Source organism: Tursiops truncatus, chromosome 7, assembly GCF_011762595.2.
Source record: "Tursiops truncatus isolate mTurTru1 chromosome 7, mTurTru1.mat.Y, whole genome shotgun sequence".
Classification (NCBI taxonomy): Eukaryota; Metazoa; Chordata; class Mammalia; order Artiodactyla; family Delphinidae; genus Tursiops; species Tursiops truncatus.
Genome location: NC_047040.1, coordinates 37,661,963 through 37,679,754, shown reverse-complemented (window position 1 = coordinate 37,679,754; position 17,792 = coordinate 37,661,963). Strand labels below are relative to the sequence as shown.

General features: G+C 40.0%; 1 protein-coding gene across 5 annotated transcripts in view; it reads right to left on the bottom strand.

Moving 5' to 3' along the window:
* SF3B1 (splicing factor 3b subunit 1) overlaps window positions 1-17,792 on the bottom strand; it is a 61,697-nt gene that overhangs the window by 28,035 nt on the left and 15,870 nt on the right. For 3 of the 5 annotated variants that reach the window (XR_012333022.1, XM_073807439.1, XM_019939216.3), the window contains exon 2: window positions 7,799-7,975. Coding sequence is in view for 4 of the 5 variants with exons in the window: in XM_073807439.1 (XP_073663540.1) it covers window positions 7,799-7,826 (28 nt within the window). In the remaining variant the exon portion in view is untranslated. Of the gene's footprint in view, window positions 1-7,798; window positions 7,976-17,792 lie in introns of those variants that run through there. The other 2 variants (XM_019939213.3, XM_019939215.3) reach the window with 2 other exon arrangements.

The following is a 17,792-nucleotide window of genomic DNA, read 5'->3' as shown; positions in this document are numbered from 1 at the left end:
CAAACAAATGTATCAATATGTTCATAAATAAGGTAACTTTGTTTTGTTTCCAAAATAAATAAAATTTGTGGAATACAGCAAAATATTAAGAATTGGTAAAGCTGGGCAATGCGTTACACTATGTTCATAACACTTTTTCCTACACTTCCCTGTATTATATTTCATAATAAAAATGTAACTTTCAATCTGTAGAAGTCATTAAAAGTAATTTTTCTGGGCTTCCTTGGTGGCGCAGTGGTTGAGAGTCCGCCTGCCGATGCAGGGGACATGGGTTCGTGCCCCGGTCCGGGAGGGTCTCACATGCCGCGGAGCGGCTGGACCCATGAGCCATGGCCGCTGAGCCTGTGCGTCCGGAGCCTGTGCTCCGCGGCGGGAGGGGCCCCAGCAGTGAGAGGCCCGCGTGCCGCAAAAAAAAAAAAAAAAAAAAAAAAAAAAAAGAAAAGTAAATTTTCTAACTTTTCTCCCAGCAAGGGTTTATAAAAAACTGGGAAAGAGAAAAAAGTTGTCTTTAACTCCTTACTTTCAAAGCTAACACTAAATTACAGCTACCGATATGCAGGTATTCCTGTACTTTCTTAAAATACGAACTAAAAATAATCAAATAGATAATTTCTGATAGCAAACGATGAACGCATAAGACTTGATACCAAGTATGAAAAAAAAATGAGGTGGAATATATTCAAAAGAATAACCAGAGGTCTAAGATATTAAATAAAAAACTTGGACTTCCCTGGTGGCACAGTGGTTAAGAATCCCCCTGCCAGTGCAAGGGACACGGGTTCGAGCCCTGGTCCGGGAAGATCCCACATGCCACGGAGCAACTAAGCCCGTGCGCCACAACTACTGAGCCTGCGCTCTAAAGCCTGCAAGCCACAACTACTGAGCCCAAGTGCCACAACTACTGAAGCTCGAGTGCCTAGAGCCCGTGCTCCACAACAAAGAGAAGCCACCACAACGAAGAGCAGCCCCCACTCGCTGCAACTATAGAAAGCCCGCACAAAGCAAGAAGATCCAACACAAAGGAAAAAAAAATTTTTTTAATAAAAGACTTGAGGAGGCAAACAAAGAAGGAAATGTTTATGCTAATCTGTCCCCACCTAATCCCTTTCCAATTTAGCATCTCTGTAATTCAAGACATTCAGATGTGAAAATAAAAAAAATGAACACTGTCTGCTAGACACCATAGACTAGGACCGCCTAGTGGCCACACATATGATTGCCAAGAGCTGGCACTCTAATCCACCCAAACCCATAAATATTCCAGCCTTCATGCTGTGCACATCAAGTTTGTGCTTTTTTATTACCAAGTAGCATTCCATTGTACTACAGCGTGTTTACCCATTCTCTATGGGGCATTCAAGTTGTTTGAGTTTGTAGAGGCTGCTGTAAACATCAGTGTACAGGTTTTTGTGTGAACACAGGTTTTAATACCACTTGGGTAAATACCTATGAGCAGGATGGCCGGGTCTTATAATAAGTATTTGTTTCATTTTATCACAAACTCTTGGTTTACTTAAGCAAGTTTAAGGACAGAGGAGAACTGAATTATTCTGTACAACAGAAGAATTTTGAGAAATAAAATGGAGAAGAGGAATTAAGAGAACAAGTAAAATGAAGAAAAGCTGGGGTAAGTAAAATTATAAAATTCCACAGTTTTATGGTGTTAAAGAAAGGGTAACAGAAGGTAGAAACATCTAATATGGATTTCTAAGTTATCTGATTATCTGAATGAAAGCCTCACTTCTGTTCTCCACCCAACCCTACCCCCATCTTCAGTAAAGTCTACTGAGGGGGAAGGAGGCTTCTATAGTAGGACTCTTGGTTACTAATGCTGAACACTTAAAAAGAAAGCAGGGATTCCTTATCTTGACAGCAGATTTGGAATCCTAAAATTAAAATTATGCATAGTCCTTCAAATACCCAGAGTTGGAAGTGGTTAAAAAAAAAAAAAGAAATCAAAGTACTAGTTAAGTATTAGACTTTTATTTACCAAAGAGCCTGAAAGAGCCTCACTAAAGGAGGATCCTTGAGGGTAAACGGTCAAGGGGTTTTGACCGGGGTCAAAACGGGGTTTTTCTTAAGTTGGTATTCGTATTTTAAGGCATGTCTATCACTGGGAGTCCAAAAAAAAAAAAAAACGACACACACACAAAAAACTATTTCAGGTAGTAGTTAAGTTTATTAGAAAATTTTGAGATTATATTCATTGCCATTAAAATTATAATGGGACGGGCACCTGAGTTTGCAAGTCCTTTGTTAGAGCTCCTTGCCATGGCTAGTCCAACCTAAACCTGAAGTATGATTTCAGAACTGTGCTCACTTCAAAACCCAATAATATTCTTGGAGCTTCCCTTGCTTGTGGGCCTACTGGCACCTTGACTGCAGCAGTAGTGGTGGGAGAGTCTAAGAGAAAGTTGTGAGTGTTTTTATTGCCATCTTCTCTTTTCCCTCGAGACTGTGGGAAACTCTACAGGACAAAGATACTGCAACAAATTAATGGCAAGAAAAAGAGATGGAGGAACAAAGATTTTAAGATTAATCACAATGTATGAACTTTATTTGGAACTTGATTCCCAACACTGATGGATACTTTATTATATTAATTTTAGGTGCAATAATGGTATTTTTTTTTTCTTATTTGGCCACACCACACAGCTTGTGGGATCTCAGTTCCCCGACCAGGGACTGAACCCGGGCCACGGCAGTGAAAGCACAGAATTTTAACCACTAGACCACCAGGGAACTCCCAACAATGGTATTTTTTAAAGTTGTTACATTTTAGAGATACACACTGAAAAATGTATGGGTAAAATGATACATCTTGGATTTGCTTCAAAATAATGGGAAAGGTGGAAAAGACAAGTGAAGAGATTAAACAAAAGTGGCCTTGCCTTTACAACTGTTCAAGCAAGATGATTAGATGATGGGCACAACGTGGGGGTTTATTTTACTATTCTATTTTTGTATATGTTTTCAATTTTCAATAAAAAGTTAAAATTTTTTAAAAGCATAGTTTTAAGTTTCTCCCTTTTTCCTCATTCTTGGTTCTCCTTTCTTCTAACCCTTTGAAACCACACCCTCTGACCCCATGCAACAGAAAATAAAAGCTCTCTCTTCTCTGAAATGGAGTCCTCTGCTACACATAAACAGAGTTTTTTTTAGTTCTTTTACGTAATAACTTTAATCTTAAAAGTTCCAATTCTTTTTCTTTGTCATTTTCTTTCTTTTCCAGCCTTACTGATCTTGCAAATGATGGTAACGTAAAATCTTCTAAATGTTAATATATATATTTTAAAAACTAAATTTGCTCCAATGAGCTACAAAAAATAAATGTTATTATTCAATTGAAACCCCTCTTTTTGGGGAGGAATTCTGATCCTAGGAATATTTTCAACTATCAGAGAACAAATCCTTCCCTAGGAGATAAAAATTAATTAAGTGTGAATTAATGAATAAATTTGTGAACTGGCCCATTTGAAATCTCAATTCACTCAATAAATAAATTTCCACTTTTCATTTACTTAAAAATTACTGTATTACTTTTATAATCCAAAAAATGTGATAACTTAAAATTTAAAATTATAGACATTTTTCTGACATAAATACATCAAATGTTTTATCTGGGAACTGAGTTTGACATCAAAAGACAGTACTGCTGGAACTAGGGGTCTTTTAAAAGATGGGCAACATCTAACCTACTGTTTGTATTTTAAACTAAGACCTAAATATCAAACTCTGAGATAAACCACCACTGGTCACATCTGATACACCTGTTTAACTGCTCCCCACCAATTCCATTCTACTGGTTTCCCTTTCTGTGCCTTTTCTTTCTTCTATGTCTCACACATTGCTAAGTCCAGCTTGCAGCACTTCCTCCTCCTTTATTCCTCCTCCTGAGGAATAAAGATAATCTTTATTCCTCATTTTTAATCTGTATTATTTGCAACGTTCTAATTACTGTTCATTATGTGTTACACAGACACAGCCTTTGGATGTTAATCACTCACTGACACCTTTCAGTCTGGCCCATAAGTGACATCTAATCTCCACCAATCAGAAGCAGGTGGTGAGCAAGGATTTCTCAAATATGAGACTTCCAAAAGACATCCAGAAAAATATAAAGTATATTCTGTATACCAACTCTCAATCTTTTCCTTCAACAAAACCCCACTAGGACAACTAACTATAACGGTAAATTATTTTACTAAACACTACAGATAACAGTTCCTAAATGATTAACTCCTAACTAATATCAATGAAATTAATTCTTAAATAGTTCTACAGGAAAATTTTTTTTCAAAATCTTTAAGCAATTTCTTTTCCTTTTTATTTTGACTAGCAACATTCATCCTGAATATCTACAAAACCAAAACAGTAACTATTCTGGACACAGGAAAATAAAAATCTCAGAAGATTCAGAGTAACAAAATGATTATTCCAAGCCATTCTGCAAGCAAGAGACTAAGGGAGAAAACTTTTTCAGCCTTGTGATGCCCCTCAAAATCCATTCAAGGGATAGTGGCAAAACAAGCCAATATATGGGATTTCTGGATAATCCATCTATTTTCCTTTCCAAACAGAAAAGTGTGTATTCTCTCATGGGCCAAAATCACCAACAGCTGAAGAACTGCTGAATGGCAAGATTATGCACATTAATAACTATATACACTTGACACAATTTAACATGCAGAAAGGGATTATATTCAACTTGAATAAGTCCAGCTCTTTTTATATTTCAACACTGGAAAGCATAAGCCACACTGACCCAGGATAAAAAAATAATTGGGTTGGTTAAAGAGGATGTTAAGGCTTGATCTTAACAGAAATATTTGAAAGGAACATGACAACAAGAAAAAAAAGTTATCAGTTTGGTTCAATGATGGGAAGGTACAACAATAACCTACTTCAGTTTAAAGACAATCTTACTTACTTCACAAGACTCAATTACAAAGTACTGATGCAGCCATTAATTTAACAATAAATTATTAAGGTACAAGAGCAATGTCTTTACCAGCAACATTATTTAGAACAAAAAGATTATATAATCTTTATTTAAAAAGGCAACATGATAGACAACTCTAAGACAAAACAAGTATTACACATTGTAAAAAGTTTCTCCAGGGAGTTCTCCGGCAGTCCAGTGGTTAGGACTCGGCACTTTTACTGATGTGGCCCATGTTCAACCCCTGGTGCAGTAACTAAGATCCCGCAAGTTGAGCAGCACAGCCCAAAAAAAAAAAAAAAAAAAAAAAAAAAGTTGCTCCACTGAGGTTCACATTCAAAACCTCCTCTCAACTGCTTCAATAGCCTAAAAAGTTGCCCTTACTCCCTTTAGGTCATCCTTCACTCTGCAACCAATGACTTTCCTAAATCACAGAAGTAATCTGTTACCTGGGAGAATGAGGAGGGCACTTTATCCTGCAGATATCCGAAGGCCAAAGCGAAACCTAGCTCAGCGTCCAAAGCCTTCCCTAATCTGATGCTAACCTAACATTTCCTCCTCTGAGCTCAGAAGGTTCCCAAAATATAAGTCCTACTTCCCACCTATCTTAGCCAAACAGATGTATTCAAACCTACCCAATCGTTCAAGTTTGTGTCCCCTTTCTGTGACATCCTTAATACTTACGGTATAAATTAATCTCTCAATAAGTGTTGATAAAATATTCAGCACTCATCACGCACAAGGTACTGTCGATACCAAAGTACACTTTCTGTACACAACTTCAAAGTGGAAGAGAAAACCTTAACACAATAGAATATTCTAAGTAATAACGATTTATAGAGTGCTGCAGTAGCAGCACAAAAAACAAACACCAAGAAACTAATTCTGCTCCAGGTTATCAGAGATGGCTTAACAAGTGAAAACAGAGATGGACCTTGAAGGACTAGCGTTCTCCAGGAAAATGTCATGAGGAAGGAGCAAGAAACTACGTAACATTCATCACTAACATTCATCCCACTGTATTATACTCCTAAGTGATGGACAATATCTTGTATACAGACGGTATTCAGATGTGAAACTGAATGCTCCAATACTTTCTTTATGGCCTCAGCTAATTCATATTGATAGGAAGCATAATCCCAAATAAGAGCAATTTTGGTAAATGAATTGCAATCTTCTGTAGACCAAAACTTTCAACTGGGTTTCTAAAACGCAGGAAAACTAATCATAACTTTGATTTTCCTATCCAAAAGTATCTTATGATAAAGATACCAATAAACAAGTAATCAAAGCCACAAAATGCCCCAAATAATCTACTCCTGAATAAACAAGAATAGCCAACATCCTTACTTTTTCTAATTATTTTGCAAAAAGTATGTTTGAGATAGTCTAAAGACAGAAATGCCTAAAAAACACTTCAGGGTTAAAACAGTGTTTAAATCCCAAATACGTAACAAGAATAATAAAAATATTAAAGTTATTGCCACTTCATTAGCCTGTTTCTTAAGTTGCAGAAAGCTAGACTTCAGTTCCCATAGGTGATACAATTATTAATAGCCCCAACCAACATTTCCAGATGCATCTACTTTTTCCCTCCTTGCATTCTCTTTTCCTGCTACAGCCAACCACTCAAACACATCTTTCACGACTCACTGCCTAGGTACAAGATGGTCTCTCAGACTCAAATGTCCTCCCCTAATTTAAAACCGATTGATCCTTTTAGACCAGGGACACCTCACCTCCTCTATGAAACAGCCCTAAGTATAAATTAATTACTCCGTTCGTTACCCAGGTTCCCAGAACATGTTGCTTATACTTTTTTTAAGCATTCATTTGCCTCATATAAAAATGAAGATGTATACGTATCTGTTTCCCCACTAGGCTGTAAAACTTGATGGCCTTAGTCTTCATTACCTCTCACAGACTAACCCCGAGCCAGGAACCTAGAAACGATGTGTGAAATAGTGACTCTTGGAAGCTCGTGTTTGATGAAAATTTCAGATTCCAAGTCAGAAATCAAGGAATGCAGCTCCAACTTCCCATGCCTCATCTTTTCTCAACAGTGACCCTACTTCCTGTCATTTCTGGATACTCCCTGACGGGGGACTCCAGCCTATTCCCAACATTTTCCTAATGCATACTCTGTATTCCACAAAACGACCAACTACTTCAAATGCTTTGGCCATTAACGTGCCTTTCTCTCTTCCACCAATAATATGGTAAGAAGAAAAAGACCTTTGCTTTCTTTGGAGGAAGAAAACGACCCATATTATACTAAAAGTGATCCAGGGAGGGAAAAACTACCAGATTTTGTTCCCAAATCATTTCGAACAACAACAAAAAAAAAACCGAGGTAAGTATCTTGGACGCCTGAAGTCATGCAGATTAACCAAGGTTAAGAGTAATGGGCCTCAGTCTGACTAAACTCGACTGAAGGCTGCCCGGAAAGCGGCTGCCGTATTTCAGTGCTTTTCTGGCTCTCCCATGCACAAACTATGCCAACGGCAGTTCCGAGAGGCGAGGAAGACTTTGTTCCCACGCGCTCTTCCCCGCTCCCTTGCCCAAGAATCTTCCTCAGAGAGCCGTTTAACGAGGCCCCCGGGTCAGAGAAAAAAAGCAACGCTGAAGCAGCAGCTCCCGAACACTGAACAAAGCGCCTGTCGGGGGTGTACGAGTAGGACGCCATTACGCGGGGCAGTGGCCTGCGCCGCTGGCGCCGAGCAGACGACGCGGGCCCTGAAGAGCGGGCTCGGGCCCCCAGAAAAGGAACCACAGGAAGAGGCAAAAACCTAGGAAGCCAAAGTCTTAGCAGGCTGGGCAGCGGAGAACCTACGTAACAAGGAAAAGACCGCTTACCTTCGTGGGTTTTCGCGATCTTCGCCATTTTGTCCACTCGAACACACAGACGGAACTGGCGCTCCCAAGAACTTCCGCTCGTCGCCGCTGCCACGGAGAAAAACAGCTGGGGGCCGCTCTCCACGCAAGCGCCAAGCGGGAGCGCGCTCCGTCGATGACACGTGACAGAACAGCCACCTAGATAGAACAGAGAGGTGCATTGTGGGTGGAGGGAGGAGCCAGGGTGGGGTCCGGAGGCGGTTTTCCCGGTAAACCAGAAAAGGGTTAGGTGAGCCTTGGTTCCTTAATGTGAGTAACTCTGCCCTGGAGTAAAGTGGATTACACCAGGGTATACCAGGGCAGTTAAAAACAGTCACTGAAAGAAACATTACGGTTTCAGGGCTGGGAGAAGCCTCAGGCCTTCAATCCCCTTCCTTCAAATTCACCGGACCGGCGTTCTGGAGCCAAACAAAAGCTTTCTTTAGCATGTCTCAGATGTTGCAGTGCTTAGTTGCACAAACAGTTACAACAGTCTCATCCCTCGCGCTGTAATTCAAGGTCATTTTTCTTTTTTTCTAAATACCATTTGGATAGGAGTTTCGTCTACAATATACGTTCCCAAACACTACTGAAATTCACATAAAGTTGGTAAATTGTTGCTAATTCCATAAATCCCATAAAGTGGATAAACTGTGACTAATCCCATTTAAGAAATGAGAGAAAAAACTAGGGCGGGGGGTATATATAAATTGTGCAATATCACACAGTTATTAAGTTACACAGCAGGAACTCTGCCAGTCTTTTAAAGACTTTTTAAACTTTCTGAGTTCTTAGAAAAGCCCTGATCGTCAGCATTAACACTAATGAAATGCCTCTCTTAATCCTAAACGTCATTCCTAAATCAGGAATTTTTAAAAGATAAAAATACAGCGGTGGGGTGGATAGGGAAGGTGGGAGGGGGACACAAGAGGGAGGAGATACGGGGATATATGTATATGTATAGCTGATTCACTTTCTTATGAAGCAGAAACTAACACCATTGTAAAGCAATTATACTTCAATAAAGATGTGAAAAATAAATAAATAAAATATATGCTAAAAAAATACAGTGGTCTTTTTTCTTCTAAGCATCAGCTATACGAGCAGAGCATAAGCTTGTATTGTCACACTGGCCTTGGACTCTGAAGAACAAAAGAACTTAAGAGGGAAGTTGGTACTGGAAGCAGCCTTGTAAAGCAGGTAAGGGTCAGGTTATAGCTATCACAAAGAAAACAGTTTACCTTGCTGTGTGACTGACTCAATACAAATATGTAGTAGAAACTTTAGTAACAAAAAAGTGAGATTTTTTTTATTAGCATCAATGAAAAAATCAATTTGATGGGTTAAAGTTTTCATTTGTTTGATTTAATTGTTTTAATTTAGGTTAAACAGTAGCCGGAGGAAGAAGGGGATGAGATAAGAGAGGAACATGTAGTTTATGCCTATTGTTGGTAAGTTCTAGTTCTTGGATTGTCAGAGGGTCCACAAACATTCCTTAAATGGTTTATAACCTACACATAGATTACGTATATTCTTTTATAGATACAAAATAGCATATTTTAAAATAATAAAAGAAAATGAATAAGAAATAATGAATTAGAAAAGGGTGTTATATGTCCATCAATAACCAACAAGCTAAAAGAATTCATCCATGTTGGCAAAAAGATTGCAGGTATGTTGCATTTCTTGATTCATGATTTTTTATCTTAAATTCGTTTATACAAGACAATCACAGTCATGTAAAAATATATGAAAAGGAAATTCACCAAAATGTTAATAGTGGATATTTGTGAATGATGGAATTTTGAGTGTTTTTTACTTTATAATTTTTAGTAATTTCCAGATACTCCGCTATGAGCATGTATTATCTTTATAAACAGAAAAAAATAAATGAAATGAAAAGCATTTGTAACACTATGTTTTGTCACATGTCCTTTGTCTTTCCAAGATAAAAGCTGTGCCTGCTGGCCACTTTGTATTATGTGCATATTTCTCTAGGTTCCTCGGTATTAAGTTACTTTTGTAGGGCAAGGACATATATTGGGTAGTGAGGTATGAGAGACTTTGCCAAAGATCAAGTGAGACTCCCTTCTCTTAATCTTCTAAAAGATGAATTGTCTTTAATAAAAGAATGACTTGAATTTTTACACAGTAAGAAACAAGAGTTTTTTTAATAAGTACCCTTTACTTTCCATTTCCAAAATTAATAAATAATAATCAGATATTATTTAAAATGGATTTCCTACCCTTTTCTGGTAAGGTTTCTTAATTTCAAAAGTCAGAAGGGGTTATCTCCCCTCCCTTTTATAACCTAAACCATTGAGAATGATGACACCCAATTAAAAGGAAAGTCCTTTCCTTTTCTTATCAAGGACACTTGGAGGCACCACAACTACTAAGCCTGGGCTCTAGAGCCCACGAGCCACAACTACTGGAGCCTGCACGTCTACAGCCCCTGCTCCTCAACAAAGAGGAGCCTGCGCACTGCATCGAAGAGTAGCCCCCGCTCGCCACACTAGAGAAAGCCCGCGCACAGCAACAAAGACCCAACACAGCCAAAAATAAATAAATTTATTTTTTAAAAATATTGCAAAGTAGCAAGTATACATAATTTTTCTGGACAAAAACCAAGATATAATAATTTTTCAGAATGTTAAGTGCTAGCTGTAACTGCACAAATTACCTTTGGAGATAAAGCTACAAAGGCCTGGAAGCTCCATGCTATTGGAAAACCAGTGACAATTTATCAAGCCCATCTTTTCAGAGATAAAGGGACTGTCACAGGATAAATGGACCACAATCTTAATGTGTAATGTTGAGCTTTCCAGAAATCTATATCAGAGGGACATCAGACTCTACCTACCCTAGGCCAAAACTCTACTTCCATCTGCCTTTCAGTTATGTCTAAACTTCCAAAACTATAGTTTTATTTCTGAATATGCCAAGTTCTGAATATACCAGTCAATGTGCCTGTCATGCCTGACTTTCCCTTCTAGCTTCAACTGACCTGACCAAACTCTCTATTTAGGGGAACAGCACTGGGTTGTTCTGGAAGAGACAGGCACCTGGCCAGCTACCTAGAACCTGGCCTGGAATACAGTGTGTACACCCTGTCCATAAACAAAGGAAATTATTGGCTAAGCCAAGATTCCTTCTCCTGGAAATTTTAACTTGAAGTATGAAATGAACTTGCTAGTTGCTATTGAAACAGAAAGAATCAGAGGAAATTGTCACTTCCTCTGAAGAATCATGAACTCCTATTGCTTGAGTCCCCACCACTTCCTTGAATCCAGAATCACCTCCAGCTCCAAGCTTCCAAAGGCTCATTCTTTAAATAATACTGCTTTTCTTGAACTAGCTTGGGTGATTTCTCTTCCTTTCAGCTATACCAGGCCTAACTAGAACAGAAGAGCATATATTAATATATGTGTGCCAACCTCCTAGAGAAATGGAAATAAAAACAAAAATAAACAAATGGGACCTAATGAAACTTCAAAGCTTTTGCACAGCAAAGGAAACCATAAACAAGACCAAAAGACAACCCTCAGAATGGGAGAAAATATTTGCAAATGAAGCAACTGACAAAGGATTAATCTCCAAAATTTATAAGCAGCTCATGCAGCTTAATAACAAAAAAACAAACAAACAAATCCAAAAATGGGCAGAAGACCTAAATAGACATTTCTCCAAAGAAGATATACAGACTGCCAACAAACACATGAAAGAATGCTCAACATGGGCTTCCCTGGTGGCGCAGTGGTTGAGAGTCCACCTGCCAATGCAGGCGACACGGGTTCGTGCCCCAGTCCGGGAAGATCCCACATGCCGCGGAGCGGCTGCGCCTGTGGGCCGTGGCCACTGAGCCTGCGCGTCCTGAGCCTGTTGCTCCGCAACGGGAGAGGACGCAACAGGGAGAGGCCTGCGTACCACAAAAAAAAAAAGAATGCTCAACATCACTAATCATTAGAGAAATGCAAATCAAAACTACAATGAGATATCATCTCACACCAGTCAGAATGGCCATCATCAAAAAATCTAGAAACAATAAATGCTGGAGAGGGTGTGGAGAAAAGGGAACCCTCTTGCACTGTTGGTGGGAATGTAAATTGATACAGCCACTGTGGAGAACAGTATGGAGGTTCCTTAAAAGACTACAAATAGAACTACCATATGACCCAGCAATCCCACTAATGGGCATATACCCTGAGAAACCCATAATTCAAAAAGAGTCATGTACCAAAATGTTCATTGCAGCTCTATTTACAATAGCCCGGAGATGGAAACAACCTAAGTGTCCATCATCGGATGAATGGATAAAGAAGATGTGGCACATATATACAATGGAATATTACTCAGCCATAAAAAGAAACGAAATTGAGCTATTTGTAATGAGGTGGATGGACCTAGAGTCTGTCATACAGAGTGAAGTAAGTCAAAAAGAGAGAGACAAATACCGTATGCTAACACATATATATGGAATTTAAGAAAAAAAAATGTCATGAAGGACCTAGGGGTAAGACAGGAATAAAGACACAGACCTACTAGAGAATGGACTTGAGGATAGGGGGAGGGGGAAGGGTAAGCTGTGATAAAGCGAGAGAGAGGCATGGACATATATACACTACCAAATGTAAGGTAGATAGCTAGTGGGAAGCAGCTGCATAGCACAGGGAGATCAGCTCGGTTTTTGTGACCGCCTTGAGGGGTGGGATAGGGAGGGTGGGAGGGATGGAGACGCAAGAGGGAAGAGATAGGGGAACATATGTATATATATAACTGATTCATTTTGTTGTAAAGCAGAAACTAACACACCATTGTAAAGCAATTATACTCCAATAAAAATGTTTAAAAAAATAAAAGCAAAAAAGCCCCCCAAAAATATGTGTGAATTCATTAACTAGCTTCTGTTTCTAGCTAAAAGTCAGCTGAGAGCTGTCTTTGATTCATAGTAGTGAAATACCTAGATTCAGAGCATAAGTCAAGTAGGTGTTCCAGATAGCTAAGAGGATTGTGTCTCAGAAGCATCAGATACCTAGAATGCTGTGATGGTCTTCTAATGTGTCAACTTGACTAAGCTACAGTCCCGTTATTCATACAGATACTAACATTGGTGTTGCTATGAAGGCCTTGTGGATATGCTTTAAGTCCATAATAACTGACTTTAAGTAAAGGAGATTGTCCTAGATAATCTGGGTGGGTCTAATTCAATTGGTTGAAAGGTCTTGAGAGCAGAACTGAGGCTTCCCTGAATAAGAAAATTCCATCCGTGGATGGCAACTTCAGCCTATGCCAGAGAGTTCCAGCCTGCTCTTACTGATGGCCTGCCCTATAGATTTTGGGCCTGCTTATTAGCCAGTGCCCACAATCGTGTAAACCAATTCCTTGCAATAAATGTCTTAATATGTATCTCCTACTGGTCTGTTTATCCAGTTGAACCCCCATTAAAACAAATGCTAAAGGTAAATTTCACCATTCATTTATTCAAAAAATATTTGAAGACCTATCAATAAATATTCAGCAAGAACCCATCATATATCAGACATTACTTTAGATGCTGGGAATACAATGTTGAACAAGATACTGTCCTCACTGGGACTTCCCTGGCGCTCCAGTGGTTAAGACTCCACACTTCCAGTGCTTCCACTGTAGAGGGCGCGGGTTCCATCCCTGGTGGGGGACTAGGATCCCACACGCCACACACCACAGCTAAATAAATAAATAAATAAAAAGATACTCTCCTCACGGAGATCAGATTCTTTGAGGGAGAGGGATTAAAAATCTATGTGTGATTATATAATTTCAGATACTATCAAGTGCTATGAAGAAAAATAAGGCAAAGTAAGGGGGGAGTGGGCAGGGTGGCAGGATAGACAGAAAAGGCAAGATGTCTGTGAGGATGACATCAGAGCAGATACCTAAATGAAGTATGGGAATGAGTATGCCAGATGTAGCAAGTGCCAATGTTCCAAGGTGAGAGTGAACTTGGGGTGTTCCAAGAACAGCAAGAAGGCTGGTGTGTCTAGAGTGGAGTAAGGGGGAGAAGAGTAGCATAAGATGAGGCCAGGTACCTGTGGTACCTGGCAATACTACATTGCTGAATGGTTAAATTAATATTGAATGAAGGAATCTGCCAAACTTTCCTGTTCTGTACTGTCTCTGCTAGCTTACAAAGAGACCTGCCACATAATTTTTGCTACGGGATTCTCAATGATAGATGTACCAAACAAGAGCAGGAAACACTGTCACTAATGACTCAGCTTAGGATGGCTGTTTTCACTAGCTGAACTAAGAAACTGGCTGAGGTGGGAGGTCAGGACCAGAGAAACAGGATTTGTGAAAGAGGGTAAGGGATGTTGGACAGACTAGGGTCCTTAGGTCAATGACAGGTGATCTGCTGTAGGCAGGTACCAGAGTCAACCTAGATATGTTGGCAGTAATAACAATAGTAGTACAAAGCTGGCAGGTGATCTGCTGTAGGCAGGTACCAGAGTCAACCTAGATATGTTGGCAGTAATAACAACAATAGTAGTACAAAGCTGGCAGTTTTTGATGTCACCCCAAACCCAAAGAGACCTACTAGGCAGAGTATTCTTTCCTAGTGATGGGAGGTACAAGATGCAATAGCTTGTCCTTTACTTTGGAGGGGATGTCCAGGGATGCCCCAGGCCACTACGCCCCTAACACAGTGGTTCTCAACTGGGAGTGATTTTGTCTTCCAGGGATACTTGTCAATGTCTTCAGATATTTTTGGTTGTCACAACCTAATCCTCTTTTCCTAGAAGGTCCTCCTTCCTATTCCCACCCCCATCTCCTGTACTCTCTTTCACCTGGCTTACTCCTCATCCCATAAAACTGACCCAGTGTCGCCCCACCCAGGAAATCTCACCGGAGGAGTGAGATATAGATAGCATGCTTTGATACTGCCCTCCTCCTTAAATACCACAAACATCTCTAACTACTCTAGCCATTTTGTATTATAATTGTTTCTATGTGTCTTTCTCCCTGAACTGGTTTGTAACACCTAAAGCAAGGTAAAGTGAGCAATTACTGGCATCTAGAGCATAGAATACTGCTCAATATCATAAGTTCCACAGGAAAGCTCCCCACAACAGAAGTTTCTGGCCCAGAATGTCAATAGTGCCACCCTGGGAAATCCCGCCCTAAAAATATCACTAACGAAGCAGACCTTAATTTTCATTGGGTTTATCTCCTACCCTCTGGAATATGTATGTCTTTCCAAGGCCTTCAATGTACCTACCATTTCCTGGTCATTTAGTCTGATTAACATGATTAACACAATGCCATCCATATGATGGACTGATATGACGTTCTGCTGTCCAGGTCCTTTAAGACTATATTATGATAGGGACTTCCCTGGTGGTCCAGTGGTTAAGACTCTGTGCTCCCAATGCAGGCGGCCTGGTTTCGATCCCTGGTCAGGGAACTAGATCCAGCATGCCACAGCTAAAAGATCCCACATGCCGCAACTAAAGATCCCACATGCAGCGACTAAATATCCCGCATGCTGCAACTAAAATCCCACATGCTGCAACTAAAGATCCCGCAATCAACAACTAAATATCTCGCATGTGGCAATGAAGATCCCACGTGCTGCAACTAAGACCCAGCACAGCCAAATAAATAAATTAATATTTTTTAAAAAAGAAAAACTTTAAAAAAGGACTATATTATAATAGAGTTATTATGATAGACCATATTATGGGAGAGTTAAACCAGGAGTAAAACCTAAAATGTATACTCCTGTGCAGTTCAAGAAAATGAATACTGTTATAAATCCTTATTGTTAGGGATGGAAAACAACTCGTTCATCAAATCAGTACCTGCTTACCATGTACTTGAAGTCACATTAATCTGCTCTAGCTACCACCTCTAGCACAGCAACTGCAACTGGGGCTACTACTTGGCTGAAATTGTGATAGTTTACTGTCATCCTCCAGGGTCTGTGCAGCCTTTGTAAGGGTCAGACTTCAGTTTAGACATGATGAGGACCACAGCCCTTGCATTCTTCAGGTCTTTAAGGCACTAATCTCTGCCATACTTCCTAGAGTATGATAATGTTTTCTATCTACCATCATGGCAGAGTGTGAGGGAAGCTGTTCATTAGCCTTCCCTACTATGTTCTTATTCCAGGAACCAATATGACAGTTTAGCCAACTTCTAACTATATTCATTCCAATTAAACATTTGGGAACTTGGGAAATGACACTTGGCACTATGAACCAGACCTGGGCCCAGACTCCATTTATAACCCTAGATTCCCACTCTAACAGGGACTATTACGACTCTTTGGGTATCAATGTCAACTTGTACAGGGTCCACAGCACTCAAAACATTTGGTGATTCCACTTTTCCCAATGAACAGTTACCAGAGCAAATGATAGGTGCCTTTGGAGAAGTACGAGGGGATTCATTAACACATCCTTACCATAGTGTTACATGGTCCTGCTTCCTGGGGACCTAGCTTCTCTTTCAATCAAATGGTCTCAAATCAGAGTTCTACATCTGAAAACTAGCTCAGGCATGGAAACTATTAAAGGATCAGTTTTTGAAAAATTTTTACTGGAATAGCTGCCTTCAGCCTCCTGAACATCCAACCTTGATTTCTCTTGGTTGTATAGATTGAGCAACATCGTTGTAGGCTGCCCATCAATCTTGCCTCTAAGGACACCCTGTTGCATTAACAATCTCTGTATCTTTCCCCAGGTCAGGACCCCCGACGCAGCCATTTCGACCTTGTGCTAATTATAATTGTACCCATCTTGCTTCTGAGGGTGAAGCATCACCACTTGGCCTCTATTTTGGGATCCCATCATCCCCACTCCTTTCATGGAGCCAAGCTATGTAACTTTTTCTGCTACTATCACCTGGGGCCTGTAAAGGACAGTTACCATGAGTAACAGTGCTGTGCTGAGCCATGTTGCAGTCTGAGGCAGAAGGAAAAATCAGTAATATTGATCCTGTCTTTAAAATTTTGACATTTGTTCATCATGCACTTTTCTGCATTAGTATTATTGTTTAAATACCATATTAAAATATTATTTATCTTGGTTACTGAGATTTTTGGCACCCCCTTAAATTCTGAACCTGAGGCCTCAGTCCTGTTCAGTGATGCTGGTGCCTGCCCCTTTCACATTTCTTATTGCTTTAGGGAAAAGAGTATCCTCTGAGCCTTCCCGTGGAGCACAGTCACCTTCTAAGTTTTCCAGCCTTAGTGTAGAATACCTACTCTAGCATACCCACCTCTCTGAGCCTTTTGATCCCTTCTTCCACAATCTTCCACAGTAGTTCTGCCATTTCTACACCACTTAATGTGAGTCATCCCAGTAGAGTGTTAGCACTGCCTCCCCTGGTCCTTGTCAGCGTATTCCATATAATGGGATAGTACTCCCATATTGATAAATCCTCCCTATTCATTACCTTCTGCTACCCAGCCCTACCCCTTGATCTGAGACCCTCAAAAGTTAGTTCCTTATGTCATCCTCCAGCTCCTGCTGGTACATATTAGCTAGGTCCTTTGACTCCTTTGAGGTGTCCCTCTCCTCCCTTAGCAGGCCCAGCATTTCCTTGGCTAGGTGATGTGTGACTTAACCGCAGTTAATGGTCTGTTGTCCAGGAAGGAAAATTCTTGAGTGGAGCACCTGTCTTCTAGTAAGTCAAAGGTTTCTGTATCTTCTTCAAGCAAAGAGGGAGCACTAGCTTTTTCACAGAGAGGATTAGGCCACATCTGTAGGCCCAGAGGATTCAGGGGAACCTAGGATTTCAAGTTGCCTGGGTGCACTGACCCAGATGCCCTGATCCTATTTCTCCTGATTGAAATCCTTCCCAATCAATGCCCTCACTTTGTATAAAAGGAATGCTGAGGCTGAAAATTTTGTCCACATTTGGAGCTCTGCTTTTTTTAAAATTATTATTAGTTTGCAGAAATGGCTGAGTTTTTCTCTTTTTCTTTTAATAT